The sequence below is a fragment of the Mustela putorius genome, unplaced genomic scaffold (genome assembly GCF_011764305.1).
Source record: "Mustela putorius furo isolate JIRA1106 unplaced genomic scaffold, ASM1176430v1.1 tig00000253_pilon_pilon_pilon, whole genome shotgun sequence".
Taxonomy (NCBI): domain Eukaryota; kingdom Metazoa; phylum Chordata; class Mammalia; order Carnivora; family Mustelidae; genus Mustela; species Mustela putorius.
This window is the reverse complement of record NW_025421329.1, coordinates 3,586,278-3,608,453: the sequence shown is the minus strand read 5'-3', so window position 1 is coordinate 3,608,453 and position 22,176 is coordinate 3,586,278. Positions and strand designations below refer to the sequence as shown.

At 39.4% G+C, this 22,176-nt stretch overlaps 1 protein-coding gene and 1 long non-coding RNA gene across 4 annotated transcripts; one reads left to right on the top strand and one right to left on the bottom strand.

Annotated features, from left to right (window-relative positions):
- Positions 1-291: 291 nt before the first annotated feature.
- SNRPB2 (small nuclear ribonucleoprotein polypeptide B2) lies at positions 292-11,360 on the bottom strand. 3 transcript variants are annotated; one of them, XM_004754194.3, is made up of 7 exons: positions 11,277-11,360; positions 9,066-9,154; positions 8,504-8,676; positions 4,509-4,649; positions 2,617-2,667; positions 1,130-1,218; positions 292-669 (listed from the first exon to the last, which is right to left on the bottom strand). In XM_004754194.3, exons 2-7 carry the CDS (start codon positions 9,127-9,129, stop codon positions 510-512), a joined length of 678 nt encoding a protein of 225 aa, XP_004754251.1. In that variant the 5' UTR covers positions 9,130-9,154; positions 11,277-11,360; the 3' UTR covers positions 292-509. The 3 variants fall into 3 exon arrangements, with proteins under 3 accessions (XP_004754251.1, XP_004754253.1, XP_004754252.1); XM_004754196.2 differs by having other exon boundaries at positions 9,066-9,150; positions 11,277-11,356; XM_004754195.2 differs by lacking the exon at positions 11,277-11,360 and adding an exon at positions 11,206-11,266.
- Positions 11,318-20,615, top strand: LOC101676598. The gene is made up of 3 exons (XR_199565.3): positions 11,318-11,838; positions 14,554-14,678; positions 18,249-20,615. It is a non-coding gene; the product is annotated as an uncharacterized LOC101676598 (long non-coding RNA).
- The last annotated feature ends 1,561 nt before the right edge of the window (positions 20,616-22,176 follow it).

Genomic DNA, 22,176 nt, shown 5'->3' with positions numbered 1-22,176 from the left:
TATCCAATTATAGTTCCATATATTTGCTTTTTTTTAAGATTTTATTTGAAGCAAGAGACAGCGAGAGAGGAAACACAAGCAGGGGGAGTGGGAGAGAAAGAAGCAGGCTTCCCGCTGAGCGGGGAGCCTGAGGCAGTGCTTGCTCCCAGGACCCCAGGATCATGATCTGAGCCGAAGGCTGATGCTTAAAGACTGAGCCACCCAGGTGCCCCAGTTTTCTATTCCTTAAGAGGTGCTCCAGACTAGCATAAACATTTGGTGATAGGACAATGGAATAAATGAAGTATTAGGTAAAGAATACAAATAGAAGTTTATTATACAAAATTGAGGTCCTCATATTTCATAGTTCACTAAGGCTAAACAAAGACTAGGTATTTTTTAAAATCATTCACAAAAATTTCACTTTCACACCCCCCTCACTCCAACTATTAAAAAATGGCCTGACCAAATGTTATCAAAACAAACACTATAAATAACACCAAGTCCTTTAAAGACAACTATCCAATATGTTATTTCTTGGCATAGGTGATCTTCATGGCGTGGGACGGTGTGATTTTAAATCCCTGTAAAGCATCCCTGGCAGCTCCCGCCTGTCCATCGTTTTCAAATTCAACAAAAGCAATGTCATGCCTCCCAGGTACCAAACGTACTTCCTTGAAGCCAGGAAACCTGCAAGAGGAGAAACAATTTATACATATACACATAAATATATAAAGGATATCAAATACATAAATGCTCATTCTGTGTTTAAATCAGCAACTTCCCGATGCTGGTCTAGGAAAAGTATCATATCCTACCAAGAATCCTAAAGAGGCTCAAAGAGTCTAAAATATAATTAATAATGCCATGAAAGAAGTGTAGCTGTAATGTAAGCTAGTTCAATTTTGTCATTGTACCAAAAATTTGTTTTCTGATTTACTCATCAATTAGAACAATGCAAATATTAGAGGTAATTCAGCTTTTTATGTGCCAAATCTACAGACTTGCTTCAACTTACATCATTAACTGTAGACCAAATCAAGGAAGCTATAGGAATCACTGTTGTGATACACAAAAGGATTCAACCTACAGAAGAGCTATTTGTCCTGTTGGGAGGCTTTCAGAACAGACTGGTTTACGAACAACTTACTGATTAAACAGCATGGATAACATCATCTCATTAGTCTCTTCTGGTAAATTATTGAGGAATAAAATATAGTTTGGAGGGTAATCAGGGACCTAATACAAAGAAAAAAGGCAAAGTTAGCTTTAATTATAAAAAGTATAGCAAGCCACTTCAGAGAGCTACATTCCAGTTTATTAAAGATTATGAATGTAGCACTACATCAAACACTAAAGCTAAAAAACAATGACACCAGAGAAATAAACATACATCTAACAGCAACTAAGCAGATATTCAAGTCACTTTATACAGATCTGGATAATTATAAATTTTATTAAGTTTAAAGTATTTAATAGTATTTAAAACAATGTTTAAGTTTTAAGCATCCAGCGTCACTTGTACAGGAAAGACTGTCAATTAGATTACATAACGAAAGAGCCAAACAAAACTAGAAATGGCAGCAATGTTGCCCAACTTCAGCTGGTTACCCCAGTAACATTCAGATTTCAATCCTGAGTTACTGTTTACAATCTCGAGCATTTAAGAAAATTTAGAACCACTTTGAGTATAAGTCACTACTATTTGGCGACTTTTAATACTGTCTGCAAGTAAATGGGATATACAGAGCATCTAGTTACAACCAAATGGAACAAGTATTATTAGATGTTAAACTAGTTATCTGATACCCTAAGCTGCGGTTATAGAGAATTCTAGGGACAGGGTCATCCTGGACCTAAGAGCCTCTCTGTATTCAGGCTACTTTCATGAAGAGAAAAGACGAGGTTTAAGGCTCAGAGAATTAAGTGCTGGCATTCGTAAACTGAACTACAACTGCGAAAAGACTCCAAAAGAGGGAGGTGGATAATAAAGGAAAATGCACAAAACTTCACATCAGAGAAGAAAAGCTCTGAGGTGTAAGGAATTCTCTGGACTTAAGGATCTTGTCAGACTCTAAGCATCCAAGGAACCAAGGGGAAACCATCAGTATCTAATTAAGGCTTTCTCTTTGAGGCTTCCAGCAGGGGAGATTTGCTAAGAGGTTTCTAAAACCTATATATAAAGAGACATATATACTTGTTCTCAGATGCCAGAGCAAGGGTAACTGTAAAACCACCTTGCTCTATTAGAAAAGACAGTTCAGTGCTTTGAGCAACTGGTACGGAAAGAGAGCCTAGTCATCAGGCCACTTCCCCCAACCTGTGTGTCTGTAAAGCCCTGGGCTTTGTACACACTGTAGGGAAAATAAAAATGTTCGCTCCCAGCCTTTGTAGAGTTTAAAATCTGTCATTTCTATTCCATCACTGAAACATTATGGAAAGAAAGGAATAAAGTCAGATGTCATTTTTTAAAAAAATCAAAATGTTTTGAGACATGAGTTTCTATATGAAGTGTTATATAATTTAATGTCTTATACAAGGAATTTTTTTCAGTTTTTGGAGACAGGCAAGTTGTTGTATATTACTGGTTTATAATTTTACTTTAAAAAGGAAGCACCACATGGAAACAAAGATTACCTGAGGATTTGGTGTTGAATTTCCTTGGGTATTTGCTGCATTTGGTGCTCCCTAAACAAAAGAAATAGAAAATAGTTAAATTGCTGATTGCTCTAAAAAAGCAACAGGTGATTATAATTTTAATTACTGCATAAAAATAACATTAATTTTTAAAAGACCACCTACTAAATGGGAGAAGATATTTGCAAATGACATATCCAATAAAGGATTAAGTATCCAGAGTATATTACCAACTGATGAAAAACCCAAAAACAAATAATCCAACTAAAAAATGGGCAGAAGACATAAACAGACATTTCTCCAAAGACATACAGATGGCAAACAGACACATGAAAAGAAGCTCAACATCACTCATCAACAGGGAAATGTAAATGAAAACTACAAGGAGATGTCACCCCACACCTGTCAGAAAGGCTAAAATCATAAATACAAGAAACCACAAATGTTGATGAGGATGCGAAGAAAAAGGAACCCTCGTTACACTGCTGGTGGGAGTAAAGACTGGTGCAGCCATTCTGGAAAACTGTATGGAGGTTCCTCAAAAAATTAAAAATAGAACCACCCCACGATCCAGTAATCACACTATTGGTTATTTACCCAAATAATACAAAAGCACTAATTCAAAGGGATACACGCATCCCAATGTTTACAGCACTTTATTTACAACAGCCACCCAAGTGTACATTGATAAGACGAAGGAATGAAGATGTGGTGTATATATACAAGGTAATATTATTCAGCCATAAAAAAGAATGAAATCCTATCTTTTGCAACAACATGGATGAACCACAGGGCATAATGCTAAATCAGTCAGTCAGAGAAAGACAAATACCATACATTTCACTTCTATGTGGAATTTAAGAAACAAAACCAACAAATAAAAGAAAAACAAAAAGGGAAAGAGACACAACAACAAACAGGCCCTTAACTACAGAGAATAAATTGATGGTCATTGGAGAGGAGATGCGGAGAGGGATGAGAGAAATCGGAGACAAGGATTAAGGAGGGCTCTTACCGTGATGAGCATGGAGTCATGCACAGAAGTTATACTATACACCTGGAACTAACAACACTTATGCTAACCCTACTGGAATTAAAACTTTAAAAAAACACATTAATTTAAAAATATTCCTTATTCCGTTTAATTTTACGTTAAGAATTTACACTGTAACTGAGTCAAACTTTAACTTCTCAGTTAATTTTGAAAGATCTAGTCCAAAATTTTAAAGACTATATCATAAAATTTAACCTCTAACCTTTAAAATTATGGAGAAATATATACAAAAAAAACAAGAACCAGTCTTTCCCTTCTTTAAAAAAAAATTAGACAAAAGTAAAGCAAAAAAAAAAAAATAAAAGTGATTAGAAATCAGTTTCATGAAGTATAATTACTTCATGAAGTATAATTACTTCATGAAACTAATTTCTAATCATTTTCAGTCCAAAAGTAACTACATTTTGGATGATAATCTCACTTTTATTTCAAATTAGATTTTTGAATCCCTCAACTGTTCAAAGAAAGCAGCTTTGTGGAGCACTCAAGATTAAAGATAGTATCTACAGCATTATTGGCAGGCAGTAGAACTTGAGAAGCCAGCAGATATTATTAATGTATTTTGAAGAATGATGGAACTAAATGTCATACAAATTCAAATAAAACTGTTTAATATAAATCTGCATATGTAAAGGTTTATATTTAATTTGGGGCTTAAAGATAAATATTGGAATTCCAGAACTCAACCAATTCCAGCTTCTTCAAAGTGCGCCTTTTAAACACACATAGGCACATACAGATACTCCCACCACCACCCAAAAATTATCCCTTAAGTGGAAAACAGACATCTCTGTCAAGTTCTTAACACCAACAAACCTAGGAACTTTGTTCATCTCACCTGACCAGGCTTTTTGTTTGCAGTGGCTGCAGTCTGTTCCACAGTTTTTGCTTTTTTCTTTTCCTTCTTCTTTTCTTTGTCAGCAAAAGTGCCGCGCATTTTAGATATTATATCAGAATCTGTTTTTGCATACTGGATTCGCTGTTTTAATTATTTGGAAACAGTTACTATTCATTATGCTGAAGGCTGTTTATACTCTTCATTAATATTTCAAATTTCATTACATAAATACACTACAAGCTGGTTTTAAACACACCCCTAAGGAAATCCGTTAAATACACTGAGCACCAAATGAAAATAAATCGTGATCTCTGATTCACAACTTAGACAAAGTTAGACAACTATGCTTATTAGAAGCAGACCCAAAGATTTTCATATGGGAAACACAGAACTTTGAAACATCTGCACCACATGTTCTCTCAATTTTATGAAACAGAGAAAAACGCATTGGAAAGTTGTCTACTCCTTGGTAAGGACTCTCAATTAAGGGGTCAAGATGTGTCGATTAGCTGTGGAATGTATCATATGGAATTTGTTATTTCCACAGGTAAAGTACTAAAGATGGAGAATGATTTCCCTTTGAATCTAATCTACGATTTTTAAATAAAATGACTAATAGTGGCAACAACTTAAACTTTAAAATGCTTTGAGGAGAAACAAAGAATGGCGTATCTCAGCTAGTGCAACCAGGCCAGCAAGAATAGTATGCCAGCGAGACAAGAGGTTTGTGATTAAAAACCCTAGTCTAGGAGAGCATTTCGTGAATTTTATCGTGCATTCTAACTACATGGAAGGCTGCAGATGCTGATGCAGTAGCTCTGAGTGAGGCCCAAGATTCGCACTTCTAATAGGCACAAAGAGGATGATGGGGCCCACACTTCGAGTAGCAGGGCCCGGACCTAAAACATTATCACACAGCTAGATTCAACACCAATCATCCAAATTTTTGCTAGGAGTTAAACTATTTTCTAGGGCATATCTATCTGCAAACTGCAATTTCTATTTCACGGAAACATTTCTTCTCTGGAGCTGAATGAGCTGAAACCAACTCTCTGCCCATACCAAAACACAAGAGTCCTACAAATGACTATCTAAAATTGCCTTATAGAGTAAGAGTTGCATCTCAGTCTGAAAGGAATGAGTGACCTTCTGAAGTAGCATGGGTCTAAAAGCAAAAATTTTGTTTAAACCAAATAAAGTCTCTTTTTTTCTCTCCTAGAGATGTGTGTGCTGGGGAAACAAAGAGAGGAGCATCCTAGCCTCACCTTGGCACCCAAGGCCTTCTCTGGCTACTCTGGGCTGCTGTACCATAGGGTTTCTAAGTGGACTTATCCCTATAAGCAACTGCTGGTTTTGCATGTCATCATCTAACCAGAAGGAATAGGCTTGGACTAACTGACTTAGTCCCAAGGACTCCCTGCCATCTCCTCTGTGTCTTCAACATTCTCCCTGACCTGAACACATCTTGGGTGACCTGTCTTTATGACAGAGTCACCTGTGAAAATCTCTGATCTCAGTCATCATTCTTAGCTGGCTGGTCTACACTAGTGATTCTCAACCACAGGTGGTTTTGTCCATAGGGGACAACTAGTGCTCTGAATGGAGACAGTCTGGGTTGTCATGCTACTGGCATGTGTGATACCAGGATGCTGTTAAACCCTCTGCAATGAAGGCGATAGACCACCACAACAAGAATTATTCAGGTCAAGATGTCAAAAGGATCAATGCCGAGAAACCCTGATAGAGACTAAATACCCATAAGGGATAAAAAAGTACACCCGCTGCTTAGAGAAGGAGCAAGGTTTACATTTATGCCAAAGGTTTCATAAGAGAAGCCATTTAGGAAGATGGTTTTACTTTACTGAGGTATTTTTTGGCATTAAATAACCAAATATCCTTGAATCTGGGTAATTTTGTTATGAGTTCCAAGTTACAGCAAATTTTGCTTACTTCTGATCAGGTATGTTGGGAGTTAAAACAAAAGAGCAACTAAAACCATCTGAATAAACACAAAGCAAGACAGCTCAAAGAACATTCTTCTTCCTCTTCCAGGATGCTGGAAATCTGGCAGTCTTCCTGCCTTGAAGGCCTTCCTGAAGCCAGAGAATGAAACTCATAAAATACTTTCAAGGCATTATAAGTCCACTGGACTTTTTCCATTGACTTAAAATAATTAGTTGGCAAAGTGAAGCCAGTGCCAACAATTTCTAGCTTTCCTGTATCTGAGTAACCAGCGCATGCAAACTTGTCATCTCAACTCAACAAAACAAAATCCTCTACAGGAAGAAACTGTTCCTCCGTATTAATGTAAATTTAGATTTAAACCCAGTCTTATGCTCCTGCCAACTGCAATTTCCATTATACTACTTCTTCATACTTACTAAGACAGACAAACTTGTTTCAGGAAATTCCAACTTATTAAAAAGAGTGTATGTAGGCACAATCCCAGTTTTCTGAGTGATGGGAAAAGGGGAACTGGATAGACAAGAAGAAAACTTGCTCTAGTAACAGAGAAAAAATGCCCACTCCTGAATTAAATAATGTGTTCCATAAAGGCCACTGACCATGGCATGAACCACTGACCACAGCCAACATTGCCTATTTTTGTAAATCAGGTCTTGTTGGAACACAGCCACATCATCTATGGCTGGTTTTGCTGCCATAAAGACAGAGTTAAACAGCTGCAGGAGAGATCATCTGGCTCACAAAGCATAAAATACTATTTGGCCCTTTAGGACAGTGTGCCAACTCCTACTAGTTTTGGGGGGAAAAACTGTAATACTGGTTGTCAGGTTAGGTTTTGAGGCCTTGTACTGCCATGAGTTGTACTAATATAATTGAGACTGGTAACTCACCTTTCTGTGCCTGATTCTTCATTTCTAAAATAAAGGGATTAGACCAGAATCTGCACTACAGACCATGGGCCAAATCCATTCAGGCCATGGCTTGTTTTTGTATAGCCCATAGGCTACGGACTTTGTTTTTTTCCTACAGCTTTAAAGCGTTGTTAAAAACACGCACAGACACAGGAATATATGACCGAAACTGTTTGTGGTCCATAAAGCCTCAAATATTTACTACCCAGTCCTTTATAAAGTTTTTGATAACCTCTGAATTAGCCTAAAGGATAGCCAATCTGCTTGCATTTTATAGGTACTGAAAATGAACACAGGAACGCACCCAGTCAATGGCAGAATCAGATCCAGGGCCTGGAAACTCTGGACCCTGACTCTTTCCTCAAGGTTTCTTCTCATTCCATTCCCGTCTCAGGAAAAAGCACTAGGAATCCGCACCCAAGGTACTCTGTAGGTACACCCGGTTCCATTGATTAAAAATAATTAGTTGGCAAAGTGAAGCCATGCCAACAATTTCTAGACAGTGGCCTCCTGAGTTCCCTAGTCCCTCTCAGCCCTCTCACAATCCAGTCCTCACCCAGCCGCTAAATGGGAATCTCACGTCATTTCTGAGGTTAGTACTTTCTATGCATAACTATTTCACTGTTGCTCACTGTTTATTCATCAGTAAAAACCTAGGACTTTAAAACCTATTGAACTTTTCTTAGATCACTGCTTTCTTGAGACCACATGGCTTCTGATATGTATTTTGTTATGCTATTTTCTGAAACTTCATATTGATTTCCTCTTTGACCCATGATTTTTGTGTTCTGTATTGTTTTACAAGTTTACAAAGGTTTCTTTTTAATCTTCTGAGTTAACTTATAGTTCTTCTGAGATGAGAATATTGCCAATACTGCCACTATTTTTTAAACACTGTACACTTCGATATATTTTGTTTTTCCCCATCTGAACTATAATAAACTAGTGAATTATAAACTCGACTATTAGTGTTTCTAGAAACAAAAATGTGTAAATAAAATAAACCCAAACTTGCTTTAACAAATAATTAAAAGCAGAAAGGAACAGCCACAATTTCAAATGTGTATCTACAAACATAACATACCATTAACAGTGATTAAAATAATAAGACTGCCTTACCATTGGTTTACCATAAAATGGAAATCCTTGTAACTGTCTCAAGGCATTTGTGGATGAGCCCAGTTCCTTAAAAATAACAAAGGCTTGCCCCCTCATCTTCATCGTCTTCAAAGCTACAATATCTACAACGTGGCCAAACTGAGAAAACAGGGCATACAGGGATCTCTTCAACTCTGAGCAAAAGCAGAGGGGAAAACAATTTATTTGTGAAACAATGACAAAACTCTTCATAAAATGATACTTCACTGAGTGACCCCCATCATGCATTTACTTATTTACACAAAGTCACATATTTTAATAAAATCACATTATACTACTGGCCATCTAGTTTTTAAAAGTTGTTTCAAACCATTTTATCTATGAGTGAAAACACATTCACCAAATTTTCAGTCCTTACCTATTTGTTTTTAAAAAGCCTTAAAATTCTCACACAAAAGGAACAAGCCATTATTTCAGGTACCGACAAAGATTAACATGAGAAGCTTTGAAGCAGTACAGTTTTTAAGATGCTAGTAATTAAACACACTTTGGTTGTGAACAAATGTTTTTTAAAAGCACTTACCTTCTTTTTTAATTTTGTCGTTCATATTGTTGATGTAAATTGTATGATTTGGTCTGATATCCATGCTGGAGTTAAACTGTTCAAACTGCCTAAGGAGACAGTAAATATTCTGTTATAAACAGGGAGCATTAACTCACACTGTTGTTTGGTATCATAACATAGGGACTATTAACAACTCAATTTTCTTTCAATCCCAAATGTCAGAAAATACCAGTTTGTTAGTAGTCTTTAAAACTTCTCCAGCACTTGCTAGCACCTCCTCCTCCCCCGCCTTTTTTTAGTGTTTTATTTAATTATATGAGAGAGAGAGAGCACAAGTAGGGGTGAGATGCAGAGGCAGAGGGAGAAGCAGAATCTCCATGAGCAAGGGGCCCATGAGGGATTAGATCCCAGGATGCTGGGATCATGACCTTAGCTGAAGGCAGATGCTTAATGATTGAGCCTCCCATGCACCTGGGTTAGCCCTCCTTTTTAAACAAATACAACAGTTCTCAAGCTCAAAACTTGGTGGAGCACCAGTACCTAGGCAGATTTTAATAACATTTCACCCAATACATTTATTTTTATACTTACCTTTCACCTGCAACGAACAATAGTTTTTTCACTCGCCTAACAAAATAACTTTTTTTTTTGGACAGAGACAGACACAGTGAGAGAGCAAACACAAGCAGGGGGAGTAGGAGAGGGAGAAGAGGCTTCCCGCTGAGCAGGGAGCTTGATGCGGGGTTCAATCCCAGGACCCTGGGATCATGACCTGCGCCGAAGGCAGACCCTTAATGACTGAGCCACCCCGACGTCCCTAACTTTTGTTTTTTAAATAAAATTGTATTATTTATTTATGTAGGATCCACACCCAGCATGGAGCCCAATATAGGGCTTGAACTCAAAACCCTGAGATCAAGATATGAGCTGAGCTCAAGAGTTGAATGCTTAATTTAATGTGCCATCAGGGACCCCACTTAATGAAATTATTTTTAAAATAATGTTTTAGGCTTTAAGGGAAATGAGAAAGAATCTAGCAAACGTGTGCCCTGTAAAAATCATTAAGAGAACATATTAATGAAGTTTGCCGAGCAATACTTCTTGAGTACACTTAAAAAGTGCTTTCCTATCAGTTACTTAATTTATACACACCATCACCAGCTGTCCTGACTCGAAGGTTAACTCTAACGGACTTGAAATTCTGGAACTCAGAAAGAGCAGTATGGCATGATGGTTAAGAGCTCAGATTCTAGTACCAATCTCCTCTGAATTCAAATCCTATCTATGCTTATTACCAGATGTTTGACTGAAGACAAGTTCCTTAATCTCAGGTCCACGGCTGTAAGACGGGGCTGGTATAACAGATTTACCTATCAGAACTCAGAACACTAGATGAGATAAAGTTCTGGCCCAGCTCTCCGATGGGCATGGAGCACTTCGAGCAGCTGTTATTAATGGCTAGTACATGTAAAGTACCTGCCTACCTACTGTTAGACTAACCGTTAGCTAATAAACAGCAGGCTTGGGGTTCCACCCTTGTTCTCCTCGTCTTTTCTTTCACACTCACTTCGCTATTTCATTTTTTACACCATTTTTAGTTGCCAACTGTGACCCTCTTTTATTTCCGTGAGTGCCCCTCATATTCCTTCATTTCACCAATTTTAAATCCACTGTGTGTGAACGGTACAGGAAGCCTGAAAGGAGCCTACAGAGGGACTGCACTAGTGCGGAACAGGTGAAGGGTAACACTTCTCAGATTTGCGATCCCCTAACCTGGAAGGGCTGGCTGGGGTCGCGAAAACGACAAAAAGAAAGTGAGGGGTCACACTGAAAGCGGAGCTCTCAAAAGAGAGGCTCTTGCAAGATCTCCCGCGAGATCTGAGGGTGGTGTGGACCAGAGCAAGGCACCTGGAGTCCAAAGGGAGCCTCCCGCCTCTCCAGCCACGGGCACGTTCGACCAGAGCCCCAGATAGCGACCCAGCGATCGCCGACCCCACCCCCTTCCCACTAGAGGCAATTCTCCTAAATTTGGAGGCCTAGCAGGACCAGCGCGTCAGTTTCCAACCCCTACCCCCACCCCCTCGCCAACACCTCCGCGAACTCAGGAGCAAACACACGCCATCCCCAGCAGCCCCGTCCAGTCCCTGTTCCCACAAACCGACGTCGGGCCCACCGGCGACCCACAACCCGGAGAACGGAAACAGCGAAGAAGAACGCGTTCCAACTCACCAGAGGCCTAGCCCAGTTCCCAACGAACCGAAAGCCGGAAACGGAGCCGCTACCGGAAGTTACGCTACCGCGCACCTCAATCAATCGCCGACAAGTCCAGCAGTCGAGTTCAGAGTCGATCGATGCCTTCTGGCTCTAGCGGCGGTTGCTGGAACTCTTTCTGCACATGCGCTTACCTGGCAGGCGGGAAGGGTGGCTGGGGAGCAAGAAGCTTGTGGGAACGTAAGGGATTAAATTGGAATCCTGGGGTCGTGCAGCGAGGCGATAGGGAAGGTCAGTGATTCCTTACCCAGCCACGACTTTGTGTAGTTTTACCCCACGCGACGGTGCCTTTCATCTTTCCAGATCCAGTGTCGTGCCAGCTACCTGGGAAGGTTCCCTGGTTTCGCCCTTCTCAGAGTTCTGGGGGCCTCTGGTTTAACATCACCTTGAGGGCCCCTGGTACGTCCCCCAAGGGTCCTCGGATTCCTGATGCTCTTGAGGGAACGCTTCTTACCATTCTGCTGATGAGCTTGAATCCCGGAAGAACTCAGGTTGAGGCTTCAAAGCCTTACTCTACCTGGTAAGGCAACCACCTCGAATAATTGCCAAGCAAGCACCCCTAAGATCATCTGCCTAAATTCACTGGCGGGGGGGGGGGGAGCCCCTCCCACTCTAACCATCTTCTCTCACAAAATGCCTAGATTGTTCTTGGATAATACAAATTGTTGATGTTGATGTCTAGCTGAATGGGAATCCAAAAAAGTACATGCGGTCGTTCTTATATTCGTCGAATGTACGTAAAGGATCATCTGAAATGCGAAGCGGTTGTTAAGAGCCAAGGGAAATCTCATCTTGTATCTTCCCATAACCTTAAAAATAAAACTTACTTTCCCAGCAGTGGGTTTACTTGGGAATGGCAGGGAATTGTAAAATTCAAGACAAGCAAGTACAGCCAAACCATTGGCAACCCCCACAAACACAGTAGGAGAATGTTATTTTTATGGAGAAGGAGGAAATGGGAAGGGGTTGTTTTGAAAGAAAGTCCAATGTTAAAAAGCAAGATATCTGGGTAATGAGGGTTTCTCATTGGCTGAGTTGCAGAAGTAATGAATTTCTTAGAGGAGAGGCATTATACATCTTTTTTCTTTCGGGACCTGTAATTGATGATTCTTTCCCACTGAGGATTCTTTCCTTTGGTCTGTGATTGATGCTAATTTTGGAGACTGTAGTCGACAGTTCTTGTAATTGACATTGAGTGGTATTCCCCTTCCTAGCCTCCCCAGTCCACTTTAGTGAGGTTTCCCTTTATTAATTTTCACACTTCCCCTTAATTATCTCTCTGAGCCTCCTTTCCTCATCTGTAAACTAAGGACTACAGTAATCCCTCCTTTTGGAGCTATTGTGAGGATTAAGTAAGCTAAATGTGAAGTGGTTAGCACACTGTCAGATACAAAATAAATGTTTTATAAGTGTTATTTCTAAATGCTGGCTATGATTTGTACATATGAGGAGGCCAGATTGGTTGGTTTTATAACATGGGGATTTTTATTTTTTTAAAAGACCACCTGAAGTTGGAACAACATGAAAAAAATGTAAGCTCCTTAAGGGTGGGGGGTTTTGTCTACTTTATTCACTCAAGTACCCTCAGTAACTAGAAAAGTAACTGATACTCAATAAATATATTGAATGAATGAATTGAAGCAGCATTAAACAAATGTGATATTTTATGAAGATGCACTTAAGTATAGGACATAAACAATCACAGAAAAACCTTATTTTCATATATATATATATATATACACACACAAATATATATATGTAATAGAAGAACTATAACTAGTTCTGTCTCAGTTAAGGAATTAAGAGGGAATATAAAGGGCGTATCCTTAACACGTTAAAACAGAACATAAACTAAATAAAATAATTTCTGAGTAACAAAGGTTGAGCTACCCTGCACATTAATATGGACATCTGTGCCATTAATTATTTGTTTGGTGCTACTGAGGATAGCTAAACTATTTCTCTGAAAATAAGCTATAACCTGACAGTATTATGCAAGTGCTTCTGGCCAAGAACTTATCATAACTATTAAAAGGGAATGAAGTCGGACTTTGCCAAGATGGGAAGAAAATACCACAGGAAATACAGAGACCCAAAGACAGACTACACATCGTGTTGCATTAACAACTAAATAATGGCTACTATACATTACGCAGTCAGAAAGAAATCATCTAATGCCAACTGCATGCTATTTCCCAGGTTCTTCTCAAAAGAGCTTGTGCATTTTGCCTGTCCTTGGGCAGTTGCTCAGCTCTTTCTAATAGCCTGTTAATGGTCCTCCATAGTTTCCTGAATGATTTTGAGAAACTGGTAATTGAAGGCAGGAATGAGAAAGGAATGAAGAGGAGAGAGGAGCTTTTCTGGTCTTGTGAGAACCCTCCATGGCCTGGTTATAGAACTATATTAACAGTTTTATAATAGCTAAACCTTGGTCAGATGTATTATAAAGCAGCTAGGGCTGGACACCCAGTTCCTGGACCTACTTTGAAAGCGTTAATAGAACTACAGTTCTGTTAATTGCATTATTAACTTAGCTCCATGTTCTGTTTTTTCCCCCACTTCATTATGTTTTATGGACCTCTTATCAACCATAAACTTTGCCTTTCCCACTCCTACTCCACTCCTACTCCTACTGTTTACCCACTGATTGTAGTAACCTGATGGGGATCCGATGATGCTAACATTTTTATTGAACTTATCTAAAGAATGCCTACCTCTGGTTGTGTCAAGAACCCCCTCCCCACTCAAGGTTTCAAGGAACCTTTCACCCTCCTCTGTGTATTCACCTCCTTCCCCAAACATATTTAAACTGTCCCTAGGCTCAACTGGGCAAAGACACTTTGTGAATGATCCCCAGCCTTCTCCTTGGGCTGCCCTTCTGATAACAAAGCTCTCTTTGCTTCAGAGTCGGTGTCTCAGACATTGGCTGGCTGTGCATTGGGCTCATGGACAAGTTTGAGTTCTATAACAGAATTGTCATTCCTTTATAATGAAATTCACCTCTTGAGGATCAGATCAGGAATCAGTGTCAAAAACTTACGTGTTTTTAAAAATAACAGAAGAGTAAATGGGTTTCCTTGGAGTTCAGCTCAGTCCAGTCTCTCACATTTGAGTTAAGGAACATGATTTACTTTCCTGTGGAACAGGTTTTTTATCAAACGAAGCCCAGAGGCAGCGCTATGACACCTTGTCCAGGCTTTACGTGTCTACTGATGATGAAACTCATTTATTTTAGGGGTAGCAGAAAAATGCCTACAAACAACAGGGAATAAAACGGTGTCAAGACATCTAAATTACAAGGATGATAACTGAGGTGTCTCCTAGTGACTTGGAATACGCAAGTATTTACTTACCTTATCTGTACGTGGTTTATGTTTCTCATTAAATGTTTTCAGTATCTTACTGGAGTAGTTCTGAGATGGAGCCATGTTTAGAGGAAAATGCGTCATAAAACTGGTGGATAAATTTTGGCTTATTTATGTTAAGAGCCACAAAATGTACGACCATTTGTTTGTAGCTTCTTTCTCTCCCCAGGTGGCAATTACATTAAGAAATTTATGAAGAGTGAAATTATTTTCACAACAAGCGTTAAACAAACCCAGGCATTATTGTTGAGCACTAAATTAGGTTTACCTTTTCCTAGCTGGTTGAGATTATGTTTGCTGAAACTTCCTAAAAAGCACCCCTTCCCTTGCAAATTAGGGAGGAAATCTTCACTTCAGCCCTTCGATTTTATTCTTTTGGGAAATATTCTTGTTTTCAGGAAAGAAAAAAAAAGTCCCAGAAGTGACTATCACTTCTGATATGTACTATGTGTTAATGGTAATGACGGAGTGCCATTCACATCCCCAGGAATAATACCCTCTCCCCTAGATGGGTGGGTTCTGAGCTAGGCTGTCATAATATATGCATTCCTTAAAGTTTCAAAGCAGTAGTTTGCCTTTGGAGACCTGATAAATAATCCAAAGAGATTTGTGTGTTGGGAGGGGGGACCTGAACTTCTTATTGTTTAATATTATAATACATGCAAGTTGTTCTTGGCATGGTGTCATCTGACCTCCCTTGAGGTCCTTGAAAGTAATGTCACAAAGCTGCCATTCTCTTCAAGACTGAAAAAAATAAGGTGCCAGTCTCATTAGGCCCACTGAGCAAGCAAAATATTATGAAGATAACAATTTTTTAGTAGAGCAGGTTTTGTTTCTATGATTTAAAATGTAATTTTTTTTAGTCTTGAGCCCTGTGACAATTGGAAAATCCAAATTTGAAAAAGGAAAAGTCTTTTTTTTTTTTTTAAGATCTTCTTTATTTGAGAGAGAGAGAGAGAGAGCATGAGAGAGGAAAAGGTCAGAGGGAGAATCAGAGCTGGGAGCCCATTGCAGGACTTGATCCCAGGACTCTGGGATCATGACCTGAGCCGAAGGCTGTGGCTTAACCAACTGAGCCACCCAGGTGCCCCAGAAAGTTCTTTTTTAAATGTTGGAGCTCAGTTATGGAATTTCACACATGATACAGAATTAATTTTATGGACTTACCTCAGATATCCTAATCCAGCGCTTCTCAAACATTCATAACCACACAGGTCACCTAGAGAGTTTGTTAAAATCAAATTTCAATTGAGTTGATCTGGGATACAGCCTAAGAGTCTGAAATTATAGCAGGCTTCCAGGTGGTGCTGATGCTGCAGTTCCCCCATGATATTTTAGGTTGCAAGACCCAAAGCATTTCCTCTTTAAGAGAATTAATTAATCCATAGATTATCCAGTATCTCACAATAGTTAGCTCTGAAGTCACAGAGCTACGATCAGATACAGAATACTATCTTCCTAAGCAAACACAAATCAACTATTTCTTTCAAAGAGCTGCTATTTATCTGAAGCTTTATTTTAACTGCCTTTTACTGGGCATTTGGAAATAAATTTTAGGTAAGTGCTTGCTTCAGCAGCACATATACTAAAATTGGAAGGAAATAAATTTTAGGTGAGAGTGACAAAGTCTGGAACTTATATTCCTTATTGACAAGAGATTGCTTCATTGTTCATTAGGCCCAGGGTCACCTTCTAATTCGTGGTACTCATCATACCTGTGCACAAATGTTCTGGTTCTTACCTCCTTCCAGGCTCATGGAGGGCTTGAACTTATCCACAGCCTTTGAAAATCTCATAGTAGCGTAACTTGTTTTAGCTAATGAAACATATCCCAAGATGGAACCTCTGTCAAGCTTAGGTCCCTGAGTGATTTCAATGATTTTTCAATGATTAGGCACCTCCCCTACACACACACACATACACACACACACACAGCATATGCTGCTTCAAATTGGTCATGCAACATAAGCAAGAAATAATTAACTGATATTTTGGGGGCTATTTGTTAATACTACATACATACTAATTGACTTATGTACTAATTGAAACCATCTCTGAGAATTAATTCTTAGAAAGCTCAAGAGTTTGGGGATCCTGGCTGGCTCAGTAGAATATGCAGCTCTTGATCTCAGCCCCATGTTCAAGCCCCATGTTGGGTGTAGAGATTACTTAAGTAAAATCTTTGAAATAAAAGAAGGTTCAAGAGTTTTACAGAAGTAGTTTCACAATTAAGGACTGTTTTTGAGTGCATAAGAGGTTATGTAGCTGAGATGGTTCATTTCTGTTGAAAGAAAATGAATTTATAATGAATTTATAACTGCAATTGGCCCTTGAACAATGCAAGTTTATACTGTGTAGGTCCACTTCTTTGCAGATTATTTTAATAAATTCAGTATAGTACTATAAATGTATTTTTCTCTTCCTTACAATTTTTTAGAGATTTATTTACTTATTTTAGAGAGAGAGAGCAGGTGGAGGTGGCAGGTAGAGGAAGGAAGAGGCAGAGGGAGAGAAAATCTCAAGCAGGCTCCACACTGAGCAGAGAGCCCAATGTGGAGTTTGATCCCAGGACCCTGAGATCAAGACCAGAGCTGAAACCAAGAGTTGGACACTCAACCAACGGAGCCACCCAGGTGCCCCTTCATTATGATTTTCTTAGTAACATTCTCTTTTCTCCTGCTTACTTTATTAAGAATATAGTATATCTCATATATAATATACAAAATATGTGTTAGTCAATACTTACATTATCAGGAAGCCTTCTGATCAACAGTAGTAGTTAAATTTGGGGGGAATTGAAAGTTGTATGCACATTTTCAACTGCATGGGGGTTCAGTACCCCTAACCCCCACATTAGGGACAAATGTATATGATCCATGTTTTCAGTGGCCTTTATGTAGTAATTTAATTTTAGATTTATTGGGCACATATGTTAGATGACTATATAAGAAAATATCTTGAAGCCTAGCTGAGAGAAGAATCTGTGGTGTAGCTTTTTCACATACCTTCAGAAAAGGGTTCTAAAGAAATAAAGAGATGTCACACTCACAGTCTAATTTTAGAATGGTTGGAATCATCTTGCAACAAGAGACCAAGATATGTATAAAACATTTCAGGCAAGATTTAACATCATGAGACAGTTTGGATGCTTATCACAAAGAAGTTGAAAGAAAAAAATGAAGCCTCTAGTTTGAATTGCAGATTATTTTTGGACAATACAACCCTGGAAATTATTTCTGTCTAAGGAATCCAAAACAATTATGCAAATGAGGCTAGTACTTGCCATTCTATTTTGTTTAAGGTGAATGGGGATCAGTTCAACTATTGTAAATTTCCGTAATATCCACTGGCAGAAACATCATCACATACAGGTTAATGAGTTTATTAAAATGGATGTTGGAAAAATAAACAATATTTATCTATTATTGATATGGGATAGTCTCTCCTTAATCAGTCTTTTATTTTTTCAGTTTTAATATGAAGCTACTTTCTGACATTTAATGTTACCAAATTGCTTCAGTTCCTGAGAGATATTAATATAACATAATATATTTTGTCATTTCAGTAGAAGATTCTGAGTAAGACCGGTCAGTTGAGAAGTCTGAAAGAAATTAGTTCTAAGCTATTTCCTCGTGACTGAAATTGCAAATGTCAGATTCCATTACAGGCAGCCAAGAGTAGAAGAGCTTCTCCCTCGCTTCATCCCAGGGTATCCCAGAAGCCTTTGTGCAGTGTTAAGCTTTAAATAGCTTAAAACAGGACTAAGACTTTGGGACACTCTTATCTTTATTGAACGAACCCTGTGCTAACTACCGAAGACATGATTATAAGCAGCACAGACATACTAGCTGGTCTCATGAAGCTTCTCATCTCTTGAAGGTGTCAGACCAATAAGTAAATGCTTGCGAACAGCTACTGTGGAGATGTTCCCATTACTCTTGCTGCATAACAAACTACATGAGACTATGCTTCATGGACTCTGTGGGTCAAGAATTCAGTCAGAGTGTGGCTGGGTGATTCTTCTACTCCTGGATCGACTGCAGTCACTCTGTGGGACTCAGCTGGTGGATGGACTGGTCTAGAGGATCCAAATGGCCTTGCTCACATGTTTGGTGGTGGGAGAGCCTAAAAGACTAGCTCACATGGCACACACAACTGGAACACCCATGCATGGTGTTTCCAGCCTGGTGGTCTCTGGGTAACTGAATTTCTTACATAGGGACCAAGTACCCCCAGACCATGTCTCAAGAAAATTAGGTGGAAACTTCATGACATTTTTGGACCTAGCCTGGAAAGTCACACAATAAAACTCACAGCAATTTCTTGTTGGTTAACAAGGGAGTCATAAGGTCAGCCTAGATTCAAGGAGAAAGAAATTGGATTCTATTTCTTGGTGTGGGAATAGCAAATTCACACTGTAGAAAACTTGTGAGAAGGGAGACACTATTATAGCCATCTCTCTCTCTCTTTTTTTTTTTAATTGTTAAATAATTTGTACTTAGAATTAGCCAGCTGAACTAAGTTTAGATGATTCCACTTTTGTTGGCAACATTCAAAGCACCATAGTCAGGAGCTAATTGAATAGATGCTTTATTCTCTTCATCAGGGTTGTTCAGAGTGTTGACCTTGACCCCATCCAGGATCAGTGTCATAGAGCTTCTTCATAGCCTGTTTGGTCTGGCACTTGTTGGTTTTGACATCCACAAGGAAGAGAAGTGTGTTGTTGTCTTCTGTCTTCTTCATGGCCGACTCAGTTGTCAGGGGGCTTGGTATTGGCATAGGGGTCAAACTTGTTTCTCCTGAGGTACTCTTCTAAGGCTATTTGGGTTGTCTTTAGAAACAGTGTCTTAGGCTATCAAAAGTTGGGTGATATGAAGATCTTCTTTATGACTATCTTCAAAAATACAACCTTCCAGAAAAAGAAAGAAAGAAAAAACAGTTGGAGGGAAAGATTTTATAGAACTAAAAGTAAGAAAGACAATAGGAGGAAGACAATGGAGACCTCCAGAGGCAGAGTAAATACATCTTGCAAAGGCCCTGTGGTGAAAAGGAATTTGCCAAATTTGAGAAACAAAACAAAACAAAAAACAGCTGGAGCTGGAGTTTGGAGAGTGAGGGAGAGGGTAAGTTTCAAAAATCAGGTAGTATCTTGCAAGCCATGTTAAGATGTCCAGACGCTCTAGTAAGAGCAGTGGGAACAAGATGTTTCAGCAGAGAGTAGCATGATCTGAGGACTTGCGTGGATCTTTCATAATAAATTGGAGGGATCAGTTCTGATCCAGTTAGGAAATGGTTGCAGTGTCCATGCTGATGATGAGGGTGGCCTGAATTAATATGGCATACAGATTTGAGTTTTATTTAGAGACATAATTAAAAGATCTTTCTGTGGATTGAACATAGGAGGATAGGGATTGTGAGATGTATTAGTTTCTGACAGCTGCTGTAACAAATGTCGAAAGTGAAATAAAATGGAGTCAATTTATGTCAAGGGGTCTTAAAATGGAGCCAGGAGGCCATTAAGAAAATGGGCCCTTTGCATCCTCTTGCTGGGTAAAACCATGAACTTTTGAACTGGGCCAAATCGCAGCTATTCCTAGGACTCTACAACTTGCTATGGTAACAGATTTCTGCTTGTGACAGCCTTAGCAACCAAGGTGTTTTCTTCCACCAACACCAATCAAAATCTTTAAAAAGAACGTATACAAGCATTCCATACTGTCTTTAAAAACTCCAGGCTTCTATTCTCTAATGGGACACAACGTGGGTTACTACCTGAATCTCTACTCCCCAAATTATAATTCTGAGACCCCAAATAAATGCCCCTGTTTTTTTTAAATGCCTCTGTTTTATTTCAGCTCAGCCTCTTTTCTTGGTTTACACAAACTACCACAAATTAAATGGCTTAAAACAACAGAAACTTATTTTCTCATAGTTCTGGAGGCTAGACATCTGAAATCAAGATGTCAGAGGGTCATGCTTTCTCCAAATGTTCTAGAGAGGAATCTACTCCACGTCTTTCTCTTGGCTTCTGGTGTTACCAACAATCCTTGGTGTCCCTTAGCTTGTAGAAGACACATCACTTTGCCTCAGTTGTCATATGGGGGACTTCTGTGTGTCTGTCCCTGTGTCTCTTCTCTTCTTCTTATAGGACACTAATCATATTGGATTAAGTGCCCACCCTGCTCCAGTGAGACCCCATCTTAACTAACTACATCTGCAAAGGACCTATTTCCAAACAAGGTCACACTCACAGATACCGGGGGAGGGACTTCAACTTACCTTCTTGGGGGGCATAATTGAATCCACAATATGAAGAGAAGAAAGTAATAACCAGAGATGCCTCTCAGATTCCAATGTACATCCTCAGGGGAGTAGTAGTAAATAGTGTTGAGGCATAAGCAGACTGGAGGAAGCAGTGGGAAATCCAGTGTTCATTTTAAATAGGTTAAATTTCACATGACAATGAGATGCCCAAGTGGAGAGTTCAAGCAGGTAGCTGGATAGACAAGTCTAGAGATTTCTGAGGGGAAATCTGGTTAGGAAGCCCTATGTAGAGGGAACTATACCCTGCTGAGGGACAAGCAAGGGAATGCAGGAGAACTGGCTTGTGAGAACAGAGAGAAAAGCCTAGAACCCAGGGGACCTTCATCCAATGTCTCAAGATATCCAATGTCTCAAGACCTTGAGAAAATCAAGGTCAGTGTTAAGCTAGTAAATGTTTAACAACTAGCTCTCCAGGGGGAGGAGAAAAGAGGAAAGCCCTGATTTATAGAATCAGCCAATATCTGTGGTATAAATATGGTATAAGTATTCCTACTATGATCACAGAGTTGAAAAATTCCTGAAAATTTAAAAACTGGTTGCTTACAAGCTAGAACGATCTGTCTCTGGCATATCCCTGAGGTCAAGGCCCTGGTTCATGCTACTAGTTGTGTAAGCTGAAAAATCAGCTTATCCTTTCTGGGCCTTAGTGTCTTTATCTATGAAATGAATGGCTGCGCCTAATGGTTTCTTCAGGGTGCCTTCCTGCTCTCCCATAACATAAACCCCAACAGTAAAACTTAGCTCAGTTTTGATGGTCATGGGCTCTATGAGCCCCAGGTGTATGGGCAGAGCATGTGGTATTTTCCAGTAAAACAGCTGAATGGGTAAGGCCAAAGTTGTGACACTCCTTTTCTGTGCCTGTCAACTCCTGGCTTTCAGATCTATACGCACACACATAAAAGAGGAAGACTTCAGACGCTCTGAAGTCCTGTTGGCAGGTTTAAGCTCTATTCATCTCTCCTTAATTTGCTCCTGCCTCACCCCAAAAGATCACCTTGGACAAGGTCTGCCCTTGGGTGTGAAAAGGTCCATGGGAGTCCTAAAAGAGGACCCAGGCCATTTAGATACAAGATTCTCAGGACCCTGGATCGAGAGAGCATAATTTAGTAAGGAAAGGGATATAGGTTCCGGTTTTTACAACCAACTTGACCCCATGAATTGGGAGGGGC